Genomic DNA, 21280 nt, shown 5'->3' with positions numbered 1-21280 from the left:
TCTCTTTCTCTCATCTCATCTTTCATCTCTTTGCTCTTAATATTGCTGCTAGATTTCCTGTTTGGCCTTTCTTCACTGAAACATGAGACTCCTCTCTTTAGCCATACCATAATCATTCTTGTAGTCAGCCCCTTTCATCTTGTTTCCTGTATGCCATGTCTCTGCTCTGATATTTCAATGACCAAACTATTGTTTTGTCATCTAAACATTCAATCAAACATAACATGATGGATTGTTTATGTTGAAAGTTAACTCAGCTCAATGACACTAAACTGTAATTATTAGAGTTAATTAGAATAGTTATTGCAATCAATAGTTAATTAGGGGTGAACATATTTAATGCAGTTTCAAAAATCTAATTAAAAGTACTGATGTGGTGAGGAAAAGACAATATTAGCTCCATGTCTGATATTATTCTGACAAAATCATTAAAGCATCAGACATGATGCCTTGCACTTGCAGTATTTATTCAGCATTTTTATGTTCAAATCTTGCTGAGATCAACTTTGCTTTTCATTTCTCTAGTGTCAAATAAACAAAGAAGCAGTGAAGTACTGGGGATGATTTAAACGACTAACCTCTCTTACAAATTTCTGGTGTTGTAGCCTGTATCAAAATTATTTTAATCTTTTCTGTAAATATGGAAGATAACTCTGAATAAGAAGAATCACTAAGTGGGAATTCAGTACTGCAATCCAAGTAGGTGTTGGGGAAATGAGCATATAAGTTTGTGATGATCGAAATCTGCAGAAATCAGATTGGAAGGTATTCTTGTTCTTCTTGTGCCAGCTCAGCCCAGAACAAGCAAACCTAAGATCTAAGACATTTCAACTATGACCATCCTGCCTTTTTATTTTACAATCTATATTATCTAATGTCAATTTTTGTAGGCGTTCATTACCCTATAAATTGGTGATAAGTAGTTGGTGAAAAGCATCCATCTGGAGAAACCAAGCCAAAAGTGAAACAAGTCTTTGAGAAGGAAACCATAACAAACTGTTCTACACCTGCCAGCATGGAAAGATGCCTAAAAATGCTAATAATGATGCTGAGGATGACAAATTGTCATCATTTATAGAATGGCAGATAAATTGCCTTAGGATATTTAATTAGAGCCAATATTCAAAACCCCTGAATTCAAATGCTGTTAGAAGCAACTTTATTTTTCATTTGAATCAGAAGAGAGTGCTACGTGGCTGCTCAAACTGCTAGAAATACCAGCCAAATCTCACTTAACTCTTTGGTGTTTAAATTGGTTATATCCAGCCCAAATATTCTACCCGTTTTATGTTCAAACTGGCCAGAACCAGCATCTCACACCCACCCTGCAATGTCATTCTAAAAGTTAACAATTATATCTTCAGAATCTTGAAGCTACAAGATAATACCAGATTAATTTTCTTAAATGTGAATAAATAAGGATTACTTTCGACAAAGTAATCTGAATGTTAAAACATTAAATCTATCTATACCACCTTCAAAAGAAGAGACATATGTAACCTGGATAAATAAACTCTGTATGCATTGTACCACATCTTAAATGAAACCCGGAATGATGATAGCTTGAATGCCTTTGATCCAAGGTTCATTCAGACGTAGCTGACTCAGGGCTAAACAACTATAAAAACAAACAAGTACTTGTCAAAGCAATATTTCAAATTTTTCGATCCATTTTAGAAACTTTATTCTTGCCAGTGAGGATTGTATGTTGTTGACATAAGAAACGTAGCTGTGTAGTAAGAAGTTACACTTCCCAACCATATGGTTTCAGGTTCAGTCCCATTGGGTAGCATGTTGGGCAAGTGTCTTAAGTTAGTATAGTTCTGGGTTGACTGAAGTCTCAAGTGGATTAGTAGATGGAAACTAAAAGAAGGCCTGAGTGTACATGTATGAGCGTGCGCATGTGCATGTGTGTACGTGTGCATGTTACCATCACACTGCCTTGACGTCATATTGTAGCTGTTAGCATATGTCACTGTCTTGCAAGCAGTATCCTTTATTTGAAAATATGTTTGGTCATGGAGAAATATTACTCTGCTTAGAAACAGGTTAGGGTTAGCCACAGAAAATCCACCTCAACATATTCCATGGGTAAAATGGACATTAAAATGATGAAAGCAATGATGATATACACAAAGGACCTCTTTCAATTTCTGTCTACCAAATTCACTAATAAGGCTTTGGTTGACCTAGGGCTGTAGCAGAAAACACTTGACAAAGTGGGAATGAACCTGAAATCATGTGATTGGGAAGCAAAGTTTATAATCAAACAGACCTGCCTTTACTTATAAACACATATTGCTTATAAATACATACTGCTTATAAATACATAACTGGGTTTAGTAACAACAAATTTATCTAGGTTAATAAACCCAGAAAAATTGTTGTTAATAAACCCAGTTAGCTCTGCTTGAGCAGACCCAAGAAACAGAAATGCAACTCATAAATTGAAATATTCCTCTGACATCAACTTCTGGCCATATATTAATTTAACTACAAGTAAGTTATCTTAAATTTAAGGAATGTGTGATCTTCTTTGCTACCCTGTTCCATTTCAATAATAAAGGTAGTGGTGAGGGGAAAAATCCATACTCAAAACTGGTCATACTACTTTCATTACTGGTCACAATCTGGAGCAAGATCAGCAGCTTCTTTAAATCTGATACTACATATATTGAGTCCTACATGAAATTATCTATGTCCTTCACAAAGCTCTTATAATATGATAAGGGTCAATGTCTTGATTTTTGTTATTCAAAGTGGAGTCAGAGGTGTGCTATCTTGATCTACAAACATACGACATCCATGTTAAAGACAGTAAGGAACTTAAATGAGACTTTAGTCCACAATCGAACAGGTCAAACAACTAGGAAATACAAAAAATTCATCATATACATTAATGACATTTTAAGCAGCAAATGTTTTGTTTTTTTCTTTTTCTTTATTATAATTGATTTATAAAATTTATTCATAAATTCTTTACAATGCTTTCCTGAATATTTTTCAGGTTTATCAGTGAGTCCAAGTACGTCCGTAAAACAAAAAAAAATATCATCAAAAAAAGGCATTCTATCTTCCAGTCACAGTGGATCTCCTGGTTCTTCAGCAAGCATGAGCACAGGTAACTAATTACCCTATACTTATATACAATATATATACATATATATACATACATATATATATCTATATATATATATATATATATACACACACGTGTGTGTGTGTGTGTCTGTGTGTATGTATATATATATATATCTATGTATATATATGTACATATATATATATATCATCATCATCCTCATCATATCCTCATAATCATCATTTTACGCCCTCTTTCCATGCTGGCATGGGTTGGACAGTTTGACAGGAGCTAGTCAGGCAGAAGCCTGCACCATACTTCTGGGTCTGTTTTGCTACAGTTTTAACAGCTGGATGCCCTTCCTAACATGCGTGTGTGTGTGTGTGTGTGTGTGTGTTTAACAATTGCATTATGGAAGACCCATATTAGCCAGTCAAAAATACATTAACATTTTTAACTTCACTGCAGTTGGTGTGATGGATATTTTGGGGCCTGGCACTTGACAGAGGGCCTAACTAATTAACTCAATAGACACGAGGTAAACTGATGACACAACCCTAATGTTCATGGTTGTTGACCAATGTTCACTCTAAATCTTTGTTGTTGGTGTGTACAGAGATTCGCTTTGTGTTCATTGTCTTTTATTGCAAAGTATATGTGCATCCATGCACTCAAACCATCACTCAAATGTCACATTGACCATCTAAACAAATGCACACAATTTTTTAATTTATCATGAAATTAGATGATTAATTTCTTCAATTAAAAAAATTTAATTTCATCTTGGAAACCTTGCATGTACACATTTTTTTTTTCCTTTGTGTGTTAGTTGTAAAATTTGTGTACATGTGCAAGTGCACAGCTTAAAGGGAGCATTGGCTTTGACAAATTGAAAATATCCATTAAACAGTTACTTGAAGCATAAAAAATATAAAGAATGAAAAAAAAAAATGCTTTAGTACAAGATCGTGTCATGTAGCAAAGAAATGATCACATTGGATAATTGTGATGTAGAACATGTCACAGAATTTTTTTACTTGGTTCAGAAAATGTGAAAAGATCGGTCACACTGGCATCTACAGCATTTGAAATACAAATAAACATGATCTGGAAAAGTGGATTATCAGCCAATGACTGGAAGTTCTACTGTACAATGCCCTTACTCTCTTTATCACAACATACACCTTGGAAACATGGACATTATAATCCAAAAGATACACACAAATTATAAGCTCTTTTAAGTCTTGATGTATCATATGATGGGTGAGTGCTCTCCCTTACCTAAGCTTGATGCTGAGCTGTATCATTCATTGAATAAAGCTTTTGTTGTATATGAACCTCTTATAGTAATTTCTAATAAACACTCTAATCAGCAAATAATACTACAACATAATATCTAACTTAAATAAAGAAGACTATTCATTCATCACATGACACATCAACTTTTAAAGATTGCAGAATCACAACAGATTGAAAACTGAATTAACTATTTATTCCAATCCATCTCCATCCCTTTTTATTTAGAAGCTTACTGTCCTATGGTTTAGAACTTAAAACAAGGCATCTTCATTTTTAAGACATACCGTTTGTAAATAGAGATTTGGTTCTAGTAAAATTTTTTATGAAATATGCTGAGAACTGCAACTGATATGATGAACTTTGAACTGAAATGCTAATGGAATCACAACCATGGTGCTGTGTTTACATAAATGATACTTAACTCTTCTGGCAAGTTCTTTCTAGCTATTTGTATATAGGTATGAAGGAATTGAAAGAACAGTAACAGTGATTAATGTAAAGTTTGTAAGCATTCCATAGCTTATAGAAGAATGGACTTTAGTTTGTTGGCTTCCCTAAGCTATGTTGTATGAAGGTGGCATGCTTAGTGGTAGACCAACAACTTATGAGATTTTAGGTCTCATTTTAACTGCACCACCACCACTACCAACAACAACAACAACAACAACAAACCAACTAGGAAACCTGCGTATGGCTACTTGACATGTTAGAAACAGCTGCAAAATCTCCTTCGAAATGAGAATTGCTGTCATCTTAATAAATAAAATATTTCATTGGATAAATTGTCCAAGAATACATTATATCTTAAAAAGGAGGATGCAATAGTCAAATCCAGAGCATGGGTCCACTTCATGAGAACTGATCTGGAATTAAACAACAGCAGCAACATTACTGAAGTATAAGAGAAAACTTCTGCTTGACAAATTTCCCTAATCATATCCTGCTGTTTTGGAAAATGAAGTACATTGGATAATGTAGTCCTAGATATGCTATGGCCCAAAAAATACAGGATAGTCACAATTGCTATCTCATTGATTGGATCGCAGCTTTGCTCAATATAGGCTTACCTGGGGTTAAACCACTATAGCTATCACTACCGCTTATAAGGAAGGAGACTTTATGAGATTGGTCAACATGCTAGAAATAGGAGCCAAATTTCCTACAATCTAAAAATATAGAATGAACACATTAGATAATGTTGTCTTCACAAGATGAGGTGGTCATGGCTGGAGCTCTTTTGAATATAAGTCTGCTTGATCATTATTGATCTTGAACTGAGTGGCAGTAGCAACAACCCTTCACTGAAATTCTACTGCCAACAAGCCTTAGGTACATCTTCTGTTTATCTCTGCCATTCTTCATTAACTCTCTTATCAATAAGTCAAATCTAAAGCATTTACTTTATCAATTGTGGTTTCATTTTCTTCCTGGGTTTGATGTACACACAACCTGAGAACAATCAGATATACTATTTCTACAATGGGATAAGATTTGCTGAAATTGCCCTTGAATAATCTTAAGTTTTAATTCTTATGTTATTTTGCATCCCCACTCCTTTTATTTCATTAATGATATGCCTCATGATGCACTGTTGATGTAATTATTGAATTATTGGTAGTTTTTCCTATAGCTATGATCTTGAATGTAATTAATTAGTTTATATTCAGAGCTCTTGTAGAAGGAATAAAGCTTCCTTAATGATGACATAGGAATACAATTGGGATCGAAATAATATAATTTCACTTGGCATTCAACTACAGAAACAGCACATGCAAATGCACACCTACATTTACATAACATCAGGAATTGGTTCTAATCCCCCTTTATATGATTGTTGTCATTGTTGTTATCGTTATTTCTATTATTATTATTATTATTATTATTATTATTATTATTAATAATAATAATAGTAATAATAATAATAGTAATAATAATATTATTGAGGCGGTGAACTGGCAGAATCATTAGCATGCTGGGAAAAATGCTTAGCAGCATTTTGTCTGTCTTTACATTTTGAGTTCAAATTGTGCCAAGGTCGACTTTGTTCTTTCATCCTTTTGGGGTCGATTAATTAAGTGCCAGTGAAACACTGAGGTTAATGTAATCAACTTGTCCACTCCTCACATATTTCAGACCTTGTGCCTTTAGTAGAAAGGATTATTATTATTATTATTATAACGTTGTCCATGCATCTGCTTTTTCCTGTAGCAATTGCTTGGACTAGACTTCACAAATCTCCTTGATGTCAACCCTTTTAATTGCCTTTTACCCTTTAGCATTTAATTGCCCTTTAGCCTGTCGAATGCAATACTTACTTATTCACATTGTTTTGAATTAACCATGCATTATCATACATTATTTACATTATTTACATTATTTACATTTGACAGATATTTGTCCTCATCTTGTTTGTTTGTTGTTAACACAACGTTTCGGCTGATATACCCTCCAGCCTTCATCAGGTGTTTTGGGGAAATTTTGAACCTGGGTTCTCATTCCTAAGGTATTTTTCAATGTTATTATTATTATTATTATTATTATTATTATTATTATTATTATTATTATTATTCAGGCCACTGCTTGGAATCGAACTTGGAATCTTGGGGTTAGTTGCCCATGCTCTTAACCACTATACCATATGCCTGTGCTGGTTAAGAGCGCGGGCTACTAACCCCAAGATTCTGAGTTCAATTCCAGGCAGTGACCTGAATAATGATGAGGAGGAGGAGGAGGAGGAGGAGGAGAAGGAGGAGGGGGCGACGATGACGACATCGAAAAATACCATAGGAACGAGAACCCAGGTTCGAAATTTCCCCCAAGACACCTGATGAAAGCTGGAGGGTATATCAGCTGAAAAGTTTGTTTACAACAGACAAGATGAAGACAAATATCCATCAAATGTAAATAATGTACATAATTCCTCATCTCTTAAATATAGAAATGCATGCATTATCATATTGTGTTGAGATTTAGATGGTGTACTTGTTTATTTTTAGTATGACATTGTATGGTAGGTGTGTGAGGTTGAATATGAACAGTCTGTACATGAAACAGGTTTGGGCCAGATATGGCCAGTTTAAATGCTAAAGAGTAAATAAATGAATACATCATTGTTATTTTAACATCCACTTTTGTATGTTTGCAAGGATGGATGAATTTATTGAGGTAATTCTTCTATATCTGGGTGCCATTCCTGTCACCAACCCCCACATATTTCCAAGCAAGACAATATTTCCCCATGGCCTGACATGCATGAATGTATGATACAGCTTGTATGATAGTGAAGAAACTGTTGCTTGTGTCCATGAGTTGAGCAGTGACGAGCAAGCAGTCCAGCAGAGATTGTGGCTTGTTGATTTTTGTTGTCACTTAAAGCATGTGGAACCCATGCTCCACACTTCTGAACCTTTCCCATCGAGTGAAGATGCTTCTCTATAGCAGTGTGGGAACATTCCATTTTCTCTGCCAGTTCCCTTGTCATTTGATGAGAATTTTCCTGCAAAAGTTGATTTAATCGCTCTTCATTGAACTCAACTGGACAGCCAGAACAAGGTGCGTCTTTGAGGTCAAAATTTCCATTTTTGAACTTGGCATACTAATCCCAAGTGGTTCTTTCAGCTATGGCACCCTCTCCATACACAGCACAAATGTCACGAACAGCTTTTGCGACCTTAGAACCTTGATTAAAAGCAAAAAGAAGGAGGTATCGAAAATGCACGTTTTTCTTAACTTGACATTCCATTTTAATGATCTGAAAATAAACAAAAATTAACTAAAATTAACTAGAAGAAAGAACAAAATAGATTCCAAAACTATTCAAAAATAGAATTCTCCAAAAAAATAGATTCCAAAATTTAAAAACGCAATAAATTCCAAAATTTAAAAAAACCGCGGAAACTCAGTTGCCAACCCAATATAAGGATTATTTGAAGTGGCATACAGATTTTATATATTAAGAAAAGAAGGGAGTCAGGATTTGGGATCTAAAACTAAAGGGAACTTAGAAGCATGGCTATATATGTCTGTAATGACTATATGCCCAGGTGATGTTTGGCCAGTTGTCAAGGACAGAGGTGAATAAATTCTGCAATGCAATAATTTTATTGTACCAGTCCCAATTTGAATTCCAACTGTTGGCCAATTTGTTCCAAAGTTATTATCTCTATGTAAAATTAACAAAGTGAATGTTATTTATCTCCCCTTAATCTCTGGTGTCATCTAATGCCAACCAAGATGGTGTGAATCAGTCAAAGCTTTACCTATTAGAAATAGCAACCTAAATGCTTTTAAATCACAACTCACTGCTGGTAGTTCAAGATCCAAATGAAGGGTAGATTTTCAATTCCAAGATCATTCTGATTCCAAAAAGGTATAATATGTCCACGTAGAGCAAATGTAGACTCAGCTACAAGGGGCCCCAGACAGACAGAATTTCGTGTTTGTCATTATAGATATATAATAATCAAAGGAATCAAGATGGCAACATCACATTTATTAATTTAGTCATGACCATTTCAATTACTGATGTAATAGTGACACCAATTAACAAGCTAGATAATATGCACATAAATTACAGGAAATACACAAAGATTACTTGGGGCCATGGAATATTAAAAGTCATCTTTGTTTGATTCCCTGAATCTCCTTTCTTTTCTCTCTGTGTGTTTGTGTATGTGTGTCTCTGTGTGTTTATTTGTGTGCGTGTGTGCATGCGTGTGTGCGCACACACACACACACACCTTGCCTTAACATCATGCTATAGCTGTAAACAAGTGTCACTATCCTACAAACTCTCCTATTTGTTTCCAATTTCTGTGAAACTATGTCTGGCTATGGAGAAATACTAACTTGTTTGGAAACAGATGTCGGTTGGCAACAGAAAGCCATCCAGCTGTAGAAAACCTGCCTTAACAACGAATTCTGTTTGACCCATGCGAGCATAGGAAAGTAGAAGTTAAAATGATGATGGTGACAGATATATGTATGTTATATAGCAGTGTGTAACAAAATTTTACTTTTTTTTGTTTTTAGTCAGTGTTTTTTTCCTATTTGCTTCTATCTAGAAATCAAAGGAAATGACTACTATTCCCTTCAAACTTTGCTTCTGGGACCTGAACATCAATGTTTTGAAGCCGACCTATTTTCTATTTCATTTCAGACATATTCAGTACTGAGTTGCTGAAGTAGAAATATCGTTATAGCAAATATTTTGCACCATACCACAGATTTGCTTGTTAGCTGCTTGACCATAACCACTTGAGAATGTCTCTTAGTGGCTGACAATATGTGTATTTCTGATCATGAGCAGGAGTAGTGGGGGAGCATCATAGCCATGTGTTGAGAAGGATTTCTTGGGGTTTGAATAAATGTAACAAAAGCAAAGTTTGAAGGAAATATTAGCCATTTTCCATACTTTCTAGGGGTAAGCAAAGAGGAAATAAAAGTTGCTATCCAAGGACAAAAATTGTGTCACACAGTGTAATCAATCACTAGTGTGATACTGTAAGTATATATGTTGAGATGGATATAAATATATTTATATATATATAAAAGAAAGCAATTTCTCTTTTAAGTTACAGAGAAATCGGAATTGAACATTACACCTGCAATGATGAGGTCACGTCGAGGAGATCAAACGCCACCTGCTTACCTTCTGTCATCAATGAATGAGAACAAATCCAAAGCATTGTGTCGGCGCTGTCCAAATGGATTGATTACATATCCTTTAAATACAAACAACCTTTTTTATTGTCTTTTTAACAATAACAAAAACAATGAAGAACATGCACATACAAATACATTTTAAAATTTGAAATTTTCTTTTACATGCTTCTGTAAGTATCTGTGTGAGATTCAGTTTTAGCAATGATGGAAATAGCATCTGAGTCAGTCTCTGTTCAAGAGGCAAAATAATTTAAAAGTTATGCGTACAATATGCTATGTATTTGAATTGGATATGAGAAATGAGATAACCTTAAAAAGATTAGAATCCAGGATGTAAAAATATAAAAATGCTCTCAGAAGTGAATCAAAAACGTCATGAATGGCAAGAGGAGAAATCAAATGTGACACTTGCATAAACAAGAGAATAAATGGCCTGAAAGATTTCCTATAATTACAATTTAGAAGTCATGCAAAAAGTGAAGTAGTACAAATTAATTTTTTAATTTGAAATTTAAAATTTTACAGGCAAGACCAGTTGGTAGGAGACCTAGCAGAAAAATTGTAAGGATGATGACATACATATGCATAGGTGCAGGCGTGACTGTGTGTTAAGAAGCTTACTTCACAACCTCATGGTTCCAGTTTCAGTCCCACTGCATGGTACCTTGGGCAAGTGTTTTCTACGATAGTCTTGGGCTGACCAAAGCCTTGTGAGTGGATTTGGTAGACAGAAACTGAAAGAAGCCTGTCATAGTGTAAGTATCTTGAGAGAAAAGCTGAACATTAGAAGCATCAGTTGTGGCATGCAAGAGAGACGATTGCGCTGGTATGGACATGTGGTGAGAATGGAGGAGGATAGCTGCGTGAAAAAGTGCCACACCCTAACAGTTGAGGGAACCCGTGGAAGAGGTAGGCCCAGGAAGACCTGGGCTGAGGTGGTGAGGCAAGACCTTCGTACATTGGGCCTCACCGAGGCGATGACTACGGACCGAGACCTTTGGAAATGTGCTGTGCGTGAGAAGACCCGGCAAGCCAAGTAAGATCGTTGCCAGTGCCCCTGGACTGGTTCTTGTGCGGGTGGCACATGAGATGCACCATTTTGAGCGTGGCCGTTGCCAGTACCGCCTGACTGGCTCCTGTAGGATTTTCGAGCGAGATCGTTGCCAGTGCCCCTGGACTGGCTTGTGCGGGTGGCACATAAAAGACACCATTTCGAGCGTGGCCGTTTTCGTGCGGGTGACACGTAAAAGCACCCACTACACTCTCTGAGTGGTTGGCGTTAGGAAGGGCATCCAGCTGTAGAAACTCTGCCAAATCAGACTGGAGCCTGGTGTTGCCATCCGGTTTCACCAGTCCTCAGTCAAATCGTCCAACCCATGCTAGCATGGAAAGCGGACGTTAAACGATGATGATGATATATATAATAATATTAGGGACAAAATCCAAAATTACAGGTAAAAACTCATATATATATATATATATATATATATATATATATATATATATATATATGTATGTATGTATGTATGTATGTATGTATGTATGTTTATATATTTATGTGTGTGTCCCTCCAGCATCGCTTAACAACCGATGTTGGTGTGTTTATGTCCCCAAAACTTAGCAGTTCAGCAAAAGAGGCTGATAGAATAAATACTAGGCTTACAAAGAATAAGTCTTGGGGTCGATTTCTTCAACTAAAGATGGTGCTGCAAGATGACTGAAATGTGTAAAAGAACAAAAGAATAAAAGAGTACACACACACACACACACACACACACACACACACACACACACACAAATATAAATATATATACACACACATATATATAATATATATTATGTAGTAAGGTTTCAACAAGTAGAATAGCACTCAATCAGCTAAGAGAGTAAAGATAATATTATAATAAAAGATACAAGTCTTGTTAATTACAGCTACCCAGAGTTTCCTGGTTGAAATATTTAAATGTTTTGGCCACAAAACACCAGGTAGTTGTAATTAACAAGGCTTGTGGTTTTTAACATATATATATATTTACATAATCTTTTATTCTTTTACATGTTTCAGTCATTTGACTGCGGCCATGGTGGAGTACTGCCTTAAAGGGTTTTAGTTGAAGAAATTAACCTCAGGATTTATTCTTTGTAAGCCTGGTGCTTATTTTATTGGTCTCTTTTACCGAACTACTAAGCTACTGTGATGTAAACATACCAACATCAGTTGCCAAGCGATGGTGGGGAACAAATGCAGACACATAAATATATATATATATATATATATATGTATACACAACAGGCTTCTTTCAGTTTTCCTCTACCATATCTACTCACAAGGCTCAAGGCTTTGGTCAGCCTGAGACTATAGTAGAAGACACTAACCCAAGGTTCCACACAGTGGGACTAAATCTGGAACCATGTGGTTGAGAATCAAGTTTCTATCCATACAGCCATGCCTGCACCTATGAAGTCACACCTGTGCCCATACTCAATCAGTAGTATGATACTGTAAGTATATATGATGAGATGGATGTAAATATATTGAAATGCATAAACGAAAGCATTTTTTTAAGTTACAGAGAAATCAGAACTGAACATTATTTCTGCAATGATGAGATCATGGCAAGAAGATTCCCCTCAGGATGGTTGAATAAAAAATCATGGCCTTGTCTGGTCTTACTTCTGAAAGAACTGTCTTGAAGGCATATCTGAGAACTCTGCCCCCACACACAAACCTCACAGGAATAAATGTGTAATGAAGGTTGGTGGATAGGTGGGTGGATTCCATGGATGGATGCAAGTTTCAAATTCAAGAACCTGAAGTGATTTTCTGAAGTGAAATTGTGCCTGAAATTGCAATTTAATTTCAAATTTAATTTCATAAATGTAATTGTTTCAAACTCAAATTACAGTCCTTTTAACATTTCATTTTAGTCTAAAATTTAATTTCAGTTTATTAAAGCTAGTACAACATTTGCCTTTTGATTTTGATTTTATGAAGTATTACAACCTTTACTAAATATTAGATTAACAGTGTGTTAAAGAGTCAGTACATTAGTGAATGACTTGAGTGGGGTGCAGATCAAATTTATTTGAGTCAGCATGTTGGAGATAAGAATCTTGTTGTGGAGTCAGGATGTTAACCCTTTTGTTATCATATTCTGTTGAAACTTTGTTTCAATTAATTTTTTAAAATACGAAGAATTTTGAAAATAACTCATTATTTAATCTGTTGCTTGGAACAAATCAACATGAAATTTTGATGGAAGATTTTGATTTAGATTACTTTAAAACAGGAAGTTGTGTCATAGAACCAGATGCAGATTTAGATGAGAAGTTGTCAAAAGGGTTTAAAAGAGGATTAAGTGTAAGTAGAGTAACTGACGAAATTTTGGGGAAGTTTTATAAATCTGCTAACGAGTTTTTATGTCAATAAGAGATATAAATGACAGAGAATTATATAGGCTGTGTGAATATCTCAAATATTCAGTGTCTGTACTAGTTAAATTGGTACAGACAAGTGAAAGAATTAACAAAAAGTTAACAATGAAATCACTGACAACAGCAACTTAACCCTTTAGCAATCAGATTTCTCTGTCAAAAGTTATGTTTGTTTATTAACATTGCTTTCAATTACACATGCATTACCTTTGTAGTTTTATGATTTCAATGAAGTAATTGCTTATGTTTAGATTGACTTCGTGGGATAAGTGTGAGAGGACAGGTTTAGAAAATTAGAAAATTTGGGCTGAATATGGTTGGTTTAAATGCTAAAGGGTTAAAGTATTCAAATGGAAGTTCTCAGTGTATGACATGAGACTAAGAAGCAATCTATAATGATTGTGTTCTTGTTACCTTCCCAGTTTCAGAGAACTCAAACTCAACAGTGCAAGGTCCTTTTGTTATTCCTTACTTAATAATCATACAGTAATAATTTCTGGCATCCCAGATATGTAGATTGAGCCTGTGAATGCTGTCTTTCATAGATTACTGACTTTTGACAATTTTATTCAATAGCCTGACACCCTATCAACCCATTCTTTCTGTGGAACTCTTTACTAAGGGTATCTTAAATATATCAAATAGTGCTGAAGAGAGCTTTGTTCAATTAGAATTCACCTCCATGCTTTAGTAAGATGTTAAAGAAGACAGTATGAGAAAAGAAGGGTCAAAGGCAGAGAGTGATACATTTTTAGTGAACATAGAGAATTTAGTGGTTAGGGTGTTTGGCTCATGGAATCAAGAGTTCAATACCTGGAGCAAACAGTGTATTGTATTTTTGTACAAGAAATTTCATTTCACATTGCTCCACTCTGATGCAGCAACCATCTAGTGTCCAACTGCAATGAGTAACAACTGGATACTAGTGCAACCTTCTATCCCTCTAGCTGACACATCCTGGATGTTCTGATGGATCAAAGGTGAGAGGTCCAAGAGGGTATCCACAAACTTTTACTGCAGCTACATAGGTATTTAGACAATTAATGAGAGTTCAGTTGTGAATTATGTGAAATATACTTATCATAAACATGACACAGCATAAATATTTCAGTGATACATACTTAACAACAGAGACTCTGGACATCACTATGACTTCATCCAAACCTACATTAACATGTCAGGATGGATGAAAAGGCAGTGGAGGTAGTAATAATGAGGAAATTTACACTTATCTTTTGTAATCATCATTAATACTGCTGAAGGTTTAGCTAAATAAATGACAGGAATAACTGTGATGATGATGATGGTGGTGATAGTGGATATGATTCAACAGAGAGAACGAAGAGGAGTTGGTAGGGGTTAACAAAAGAAAATGATTATTATGATAATATTATGACACAACAATAAAGATTGTAATTACAGCAATGATAATCATCATTCTCATGATGTGTATGACCAATATCCTTGTGTTGTTGATCATCATCATGATTAGAAATGATTGATATTATGACAATAATAACAATAATATTGATGAGAATGATAAATAAGATGCTGATGGTGGTGTTGACAATGATGATAATAATGAACAATTGTTATATTTCCTTAATGATGTCACTCATACAGAGAAACAACTGATGAGAACGTATCCGGCTGGAGTAAGAATAGATTCTTCCAATTTTAACCCAATGCAGTTTTGGATATTTGGAATCCAAATGGTAGCACTTAATTACCAAACTGAAGGTAAGAAGCATGAGTTTGAAACTAAAACTTTAGATCTGAAATTATACAGTTGTCTTTTTTTTTTTTCTTGGTTGAAGTCATCAGAGAAGGTGGGATATTATCTTTTATCTACACAGGTCCTCTGCCTCAGACACATGAGATTGGCAGAGCTGAAACCCAGCCTGGACAGCTACAAGTCAATGTCTTCATAAAATGACACTGAGCAGAGAGGGACCTGGAAACTTTGTCTGAATGCTTGCATAAGAGTGAATTCAGTTAAAGGCCCTCAAGAATAAGGCTCTGATGTTAAACAGGATGACTTATTAGGGTCACTACTAAAACTGAATAAACAAGAGTGTGGATTCAGAAAATTCTTTATAAAATCAGTAATTTGTTTGCAGGATTTTTTGTTTTTTGTTTTTACTTGTTTCAATCACTAGACTACAGCCATGATGGGGCAGTGCTTTGGAGAATTTTTAGTCAAATGAATTCACCCCAATACTTATTTTCATTTTTTTGTTAAGCTTAGTACTTATTCTATTGGTTACTTTTGCTGAACTGCAAGGTTACGGGGATGTAAACACACCAACAACTGTTGCCAAGCAGTGGTGGGAACAAACACAAAGACACATACATGCATCATCATCATCATCATCATCACCATCAATGTCCATCTTCCATTCTGGCATGAGTTGGACAGTTTGACAAGAGCTGGCCTGGTGGAAGACTACACCAGGCTACAGTCTGTTTTGGCATAGTTTTTATAGCTGGATGCCCTTCCGAACACCAACCACCCTGTAGAGTGGACTGAGTGCTTTTTATGTGACAACAACACAGGTGAGGTCAGTTTTGGCATGGTTTTTTTTTGCAGCTGGATGCCCTTCCAAAGACCAACTACTCACAGGGACTTGGTCAGTCTGAAGGTATAGTAGAAGACCCTTGCCCAAGGTGTCATACAGTGAGCCTGAACCCAGAAACAGGTGGTTGGGAAGCAAGCTTTTTATTGCATAGCCATGCCTGCACCTATGAATCAATATTTGTAATCTTTGAGCAGATTTCATATATCAAATGGTGTTAGTATTGTTATTTAGAGATTTAAAACTAGATAGAAGGATTACTGAAATGATAACAGAGCACTTGACTTCACAGATGAGGAAAAATATAGACGTGAGGAATTGCTAATAATGAAATGTCCTGTGACAAAATTACAAATAATACAGGGCAACACTAAGTGTGCCTAAGTGCTCTAAATATAGCAATTTTTTTCAAGGGGAAGAGGTTAGTCATTTATATTCTACTATAGGTACAAGGCCTTAAATTTCGGGGTAGGGGTTAAGTCGATTACATCGATCCCCAGAGCTCAACTAGTACTTATTTTATTGACCCAAAAGGATGAAAGACAAAGTCAACCTTGGCAGAATTTGAACTCAGAACGTAAAGACAGACGAAATGCCACCAGTGTGCTAACAATTCTGCCAACTCGCTGTCTTAACAATAATAATGATGATGATGATGATTTCAAGTTTTGTTACAAGGCCAGTGATTTTTAGTGAGAAGGGGTTAGTCAAGTGCATCAACCCAAGTACTTGACTGGTGTATTATTTTATCAACCTCTGAAAGGATGAAAAGCAAAGTTGACCTATACTGGAAGAAATACTGCAAGGCATTTTTTTACACAATTCTTTATTGATTCTGCCAGCCAAGTTTCACCTCCAATAAAACAACATAGTACACATTCTTACATAACTGATACACACCAGCTACTCACAACAGCTCACCATTGTCCAAACATTTGATCCAAGTCTCCAGTCTGAGGATACCTAACTTTTACAAGCATTAAAGTTATTGAAAAGAAGTCATTAGTGCTGGTTCCCCAGCCCTTAAAGTACATACATTAAAATAAGGTGTAGTATGATCTTTTGTTAGGCGGAGGTATAGAAAATTTGGGAATGACACATAATGATTAAGCTTTGTGCATGATGTAGGTCATCAGAGCTGACTTGGGACAATATGACAACAATAGCAATAAATGATGGCCCTTCTTTACAAAACTTTGCAGAGCCCTTATTTATGTCTGCCTGAAACAAGAGATATATAATGAAAAGGAAAATAGTAATTGCCTTCTTAGTATCTCTTATTTCTAAAACTCCAAACAGCTTACATATAGTAGAATATTGATGTGGTTTAAAAATTACCTTCCATCATAATTAATCTCATGTCATTTAATTGGAAAATAATTCAAAAGAATAGTGATTAACTTTAATATGAAAATATTCCCCTTTTATTTTCAGATACAGCCATGGCACTGAATACGACATTGTTTGAACAGAATAGAAAATGTGGACTAGTATTGAAACCTGAAGTTATGTGGGATAAGAATCATGTAATGTACACACGATTCAGTCCATTTGATAAAGAATTTGATGGGATTCATGCAACGGTGCTCACACTTCATGTAAGTGTTCTTTCTAAGTCAGGCTAACAATTTCTTACAGTTTCAGAAATTTCCTTTTAACCAAGGCATGATGTTTTGATGTCAAGTTTTTTCTCATTTATAGTAATGTTTAGAATAAAATATTTCAAGAAAGAATTTTTTAAAAAATGCTTTTGATCTGGCTTACTATAAGAGAATAAATAAATAAATAAATAAATAAATAAATAAAATCAGCAAAACAAGTGAAGATTTCTTATATAGGTTAAGGACAATTTACATTTTACAGCTGCATAATTTACATAAGCAAAAGAACACATGCAAAATTTGAACTCAAAATTTAAGACGTAACTAAAATTAGTCCAACACTTTCCTGTACCAACCATCTCAACATTTATGAGCAATGACATATTTACAACATTAGGACAAGAGACATGGGTGCAAGCATGTCATTTTCTTTTTATCTTTTATAGTCAGGAGGGAAAGCAGTACCCATGACCCTTCAGAGGGCCTCTGAGATAAGTGGACAAGAGAGAGGAAAGTATCCTCAAACTAGAGACCTGACCTGAATGCTTACACTCAGCTAAAGAAACTCACAGCACCAGGTGATGGTGTTAAACAATGTGATAGACTGAGTCTATCCTCCAAGCAGTCCAAAGCAGGATTTGAACTGAAAATGCAAAAAGAAACTAGAATAACTACCACAGAATATCCAGTCTGATGTTCTTACAGTTTCACTAACCCATATTCTGGACTGATATTTTGTTAACACCAAAAGAAAGCAAGACAAAGTTGATCTCAGCAGGATTTGAACTCAGGTCCTGAGAGCCAGAACAAATACACAAAACATTCTCTGATGCTCTAATGGCTAAGAACATCACTTTGCAATTACATGTTTTTTTATTTTAATCCCACTTGGTATTAGTTAGAGCAAGTGTGTTCTCTCACAGTTTGAGAATAAACAAAGCCTTGTTGGGTTTAAATTTGGTTAATGGAAATTATGCGGAGGCCTTAGAGGGATCATTTCTGTTCCTAGATTGTACACTTGATGTGGAACTAATGAATTGATAAATTACAACTACATCATAGTGTTCATTATCAGTTAAATGACTTCTTTTAGATGCAAAGTGTAAGGAGTAGTTAATTGCTAGTGGTAACTTTGGGGTTTTATTTGGGATCAGCTAAAGTTTTCGAAAACAGATTTAGATTAAATGTTTCAGAATGTTCATACAGGAGAAGCCTTATGAAGGATGTCAATGTACTTCATGTTCAAGTCAGCTTTCAAGGACCAGCATTCAGCAACCATTGGGCAACAGAAGGGCTGTAATTTCTCCTTGTCCCTTCTACTACAGAAAAAGATGTTCCTCTGAGCTTGCTGAGGCTTAACATTTGGAATGACTTAAGGACTATTGTTACATGCTGCTCATGTTTAAAGTACAGTGAGATGCAGTGTTAGGCATGCACATTCTTGTTGTTGAATGAGGGAGGATTAACAATGTCTCCCCAAGAGGATGCTTTTGAGGTGTTCCTTCATAAAATTAGTGTAGGTTTGGTATGTGATATCTAGCTTGACTGTGGAGGATATGGAAGATTATAGAGGAATGAAATCATCTGTATATGCAAAGCTGTTGTTGCTCTCATAACTAGGACAGTGTTGCCACAAACAGACAGACATCCTGGACTACATAAAAAGACCACCCTAATGACTAAAATTAAGCCATTTATCAATATCCTCCATCTTCTGACCCACAGACTTGATGTCTCCTCATTCTGCCTCTTCTGCACTACTAATCAGTTTGCAAGAGTACTGACCAAATAAATCAATTAGTAACTTCAAATAAACTGAGTTTCCATGTATTAAATATGTCACATCATCAAACACCAGGTCTTTAATTCTACTAGTGTTTCATTCCATCCAATAACAACTGTTATTTCTCTAAGAACCTGAATTAACTACAGTTTGGTAGAGTAAAAACATGCTTTTTTCTGTGAGAATATAAATAATCTATTGTGATGGAAATGTGCCAACCATCTTCAAACAAAAATATGATGTTAAAACTTTACTTTTGAATATCATTATTGAAATACAGTGCCAGAACAATAATGGCTTGATCTAAAAGAAACTTGTGTGAAATATTAATACAGCAGCTGGATTTATGTTATAAAATACATTAATAAATGAGAGAATGACTGAATAAGTAATATTATTTATATAGTACTACATCTGCTTAAACTCGTAGAAAGAGATGACAGGAAATTAGCATCATGAAAAGAAAATAATTAATCAATTTAAGTTTTAGAATTGTTATCATTGTGATGGGTTCTCAGTGATAGAAGGAGAAAACCCTGAATGACAAATGTTCAGTGCAGAAGTGGGTGTTTTAAAAAGTTCTGATAAAGAATTAAGCATATCAATAGATAGTTATGAAGCTTGTGTTAATTCTTCTAGAGTAGATCTTTGGGAAAGTTGAATATGATTAAACACAGTAACTAATTAACATAGTTAAATATGTCTATCAAAAAAGACTTCAGACATGGTTCTAGTTTTTAAGATGTTAAGCAGTTTGTTAAAGATACTATCTGCTATATTGAGCTGGTCAAACAATTTTCCACATTTGCACAAGATTGCATTTGATGTATTCCATGAAAATTCTTGAAAATGAAGAATAAATTACACTTTGAGCTTGATCAGAATTAAAGGGAAGATAAATTAGAAAAATCAGCTTCTACTTGGAAAATATGGATATTAGTATCCAGAAGGACTCAAGTGGTTTATTGTTGGGGTGGGGGGGGGGAAGATATTAAGTTGATGCATCTTTGAATTATGATTACAAACTCTTTAACCCTTTAGCATTTAAACTGGCCATATCCGACCCAAATATTCTGCTCATTTTATGTTCAAACTGACTAGATCCAGCCTCTTACACCTTATCCTGCAATGTCACTCTAAAAATAAATAATCATCTCATCAAAATCTTAAAACTACACAATAAGTCATGGCTAATTCAAAATAAGCATTACATTTGACAGAGTAATCAGAATGCTAAAGGATTAATCTAGTAGTAGTTCTTAACTTAGGCTGCAGCAAACCCTTGGGAAATGTGGTGAGCTTATAAAGGGGATGTAAATGTCAAGAGAACATTATAGATGAGTTTTAGCTATTTGGAAGAGTTCATGACTTTTCTTGGGAATACAATACTTAAAACCGAGTACAACATATTTTAAACACATTTTTTTCAAAAAGTATCTTAGTTGGAATTAGAGTGTAAGTATGAATTGTGTTAAAAGTGAGTAGAGACATGACTGATGAAGTGCCAGATCCAATATAATTTTGTTCTGTAGGTCTTCATGTTCTTTAGTAATGTTTATAAAAATTTAACATGAGAGTACTAGTTGACACAAACATCTGTAAAGTTATACATGCTGAATAATTTAGTATAAGGGGAAAAAATGGATAATAAACCACTACACAAAATTAGCTTCTGTTTGATTGAAATAATCATTTAAGGAGTTTTCAGGGAGTATTATAGTTTACCTCGGGAGGGGCAGTTGTAAAATACCATTTCATGAAAATGGGTACTGAACTACAAATGGTTGAGAACCATTGTTTTTTGACAAAAATGGTTCATCTCCTTAAAGATTCTTCTACATTA

The 21280-nt window shown here is 35.0% G+C and overlaps 1 protein-coding gene across 7 annotated transcripts in view; it reads left to right on the top strand.

Annotated features, from left to right (window-relative positions):
* Window positions 1-21280, top strand: part of LOC106874430 (1-phosphatidylinositol 4,5-bisphosphate phosphodiesterase epsilon-1) — a 1217386-nt gene that overhangs the window by 1136374 nt on the left and 59732 nt on the right. For all 7 annotated transcript variants that reach the window (XM_089347149.1, XM_052978429.2, XM_052978428.2 and 4 more), the window contains 4 exons: window positions 3008-3121; window positions 9952-10096; window positions 15093-15217; window positions 17488-17651. In XM_089347149.1, the coding sequence (XP_089203275.1) occupies window positions 3008-3121; window positions 9952-10096; window positions 15093-15217; window positions 17488-17651 (548 nt within the window). The remainder of the gene's footprint in view (window positions 1-3007; window positions 3122-9951; window positions 10097-15092; window positions 15218-17487; window positions 17652-21280) is intronic.

Source organism: Octopus bimaculoides, chromosome 2, assembly GCF_046866305.1.
Source record: "Octopus bimaculoides isolate indiv1 chromosome 2, ASM4686630v1, whole genome shotgun sequence".
Taxonomy (NCBI): domain Eukaryota; kingdom Metazoa; phylum Mollusca; class Cephalopoda; order Octopoda; family Octopodidae; genus Octopus; species Octopus bimaculoides.
Note: the sequence above shows the minus strand (reverse complement) of the source record. Positions and strands in the feature narration are given on the sequence as shown.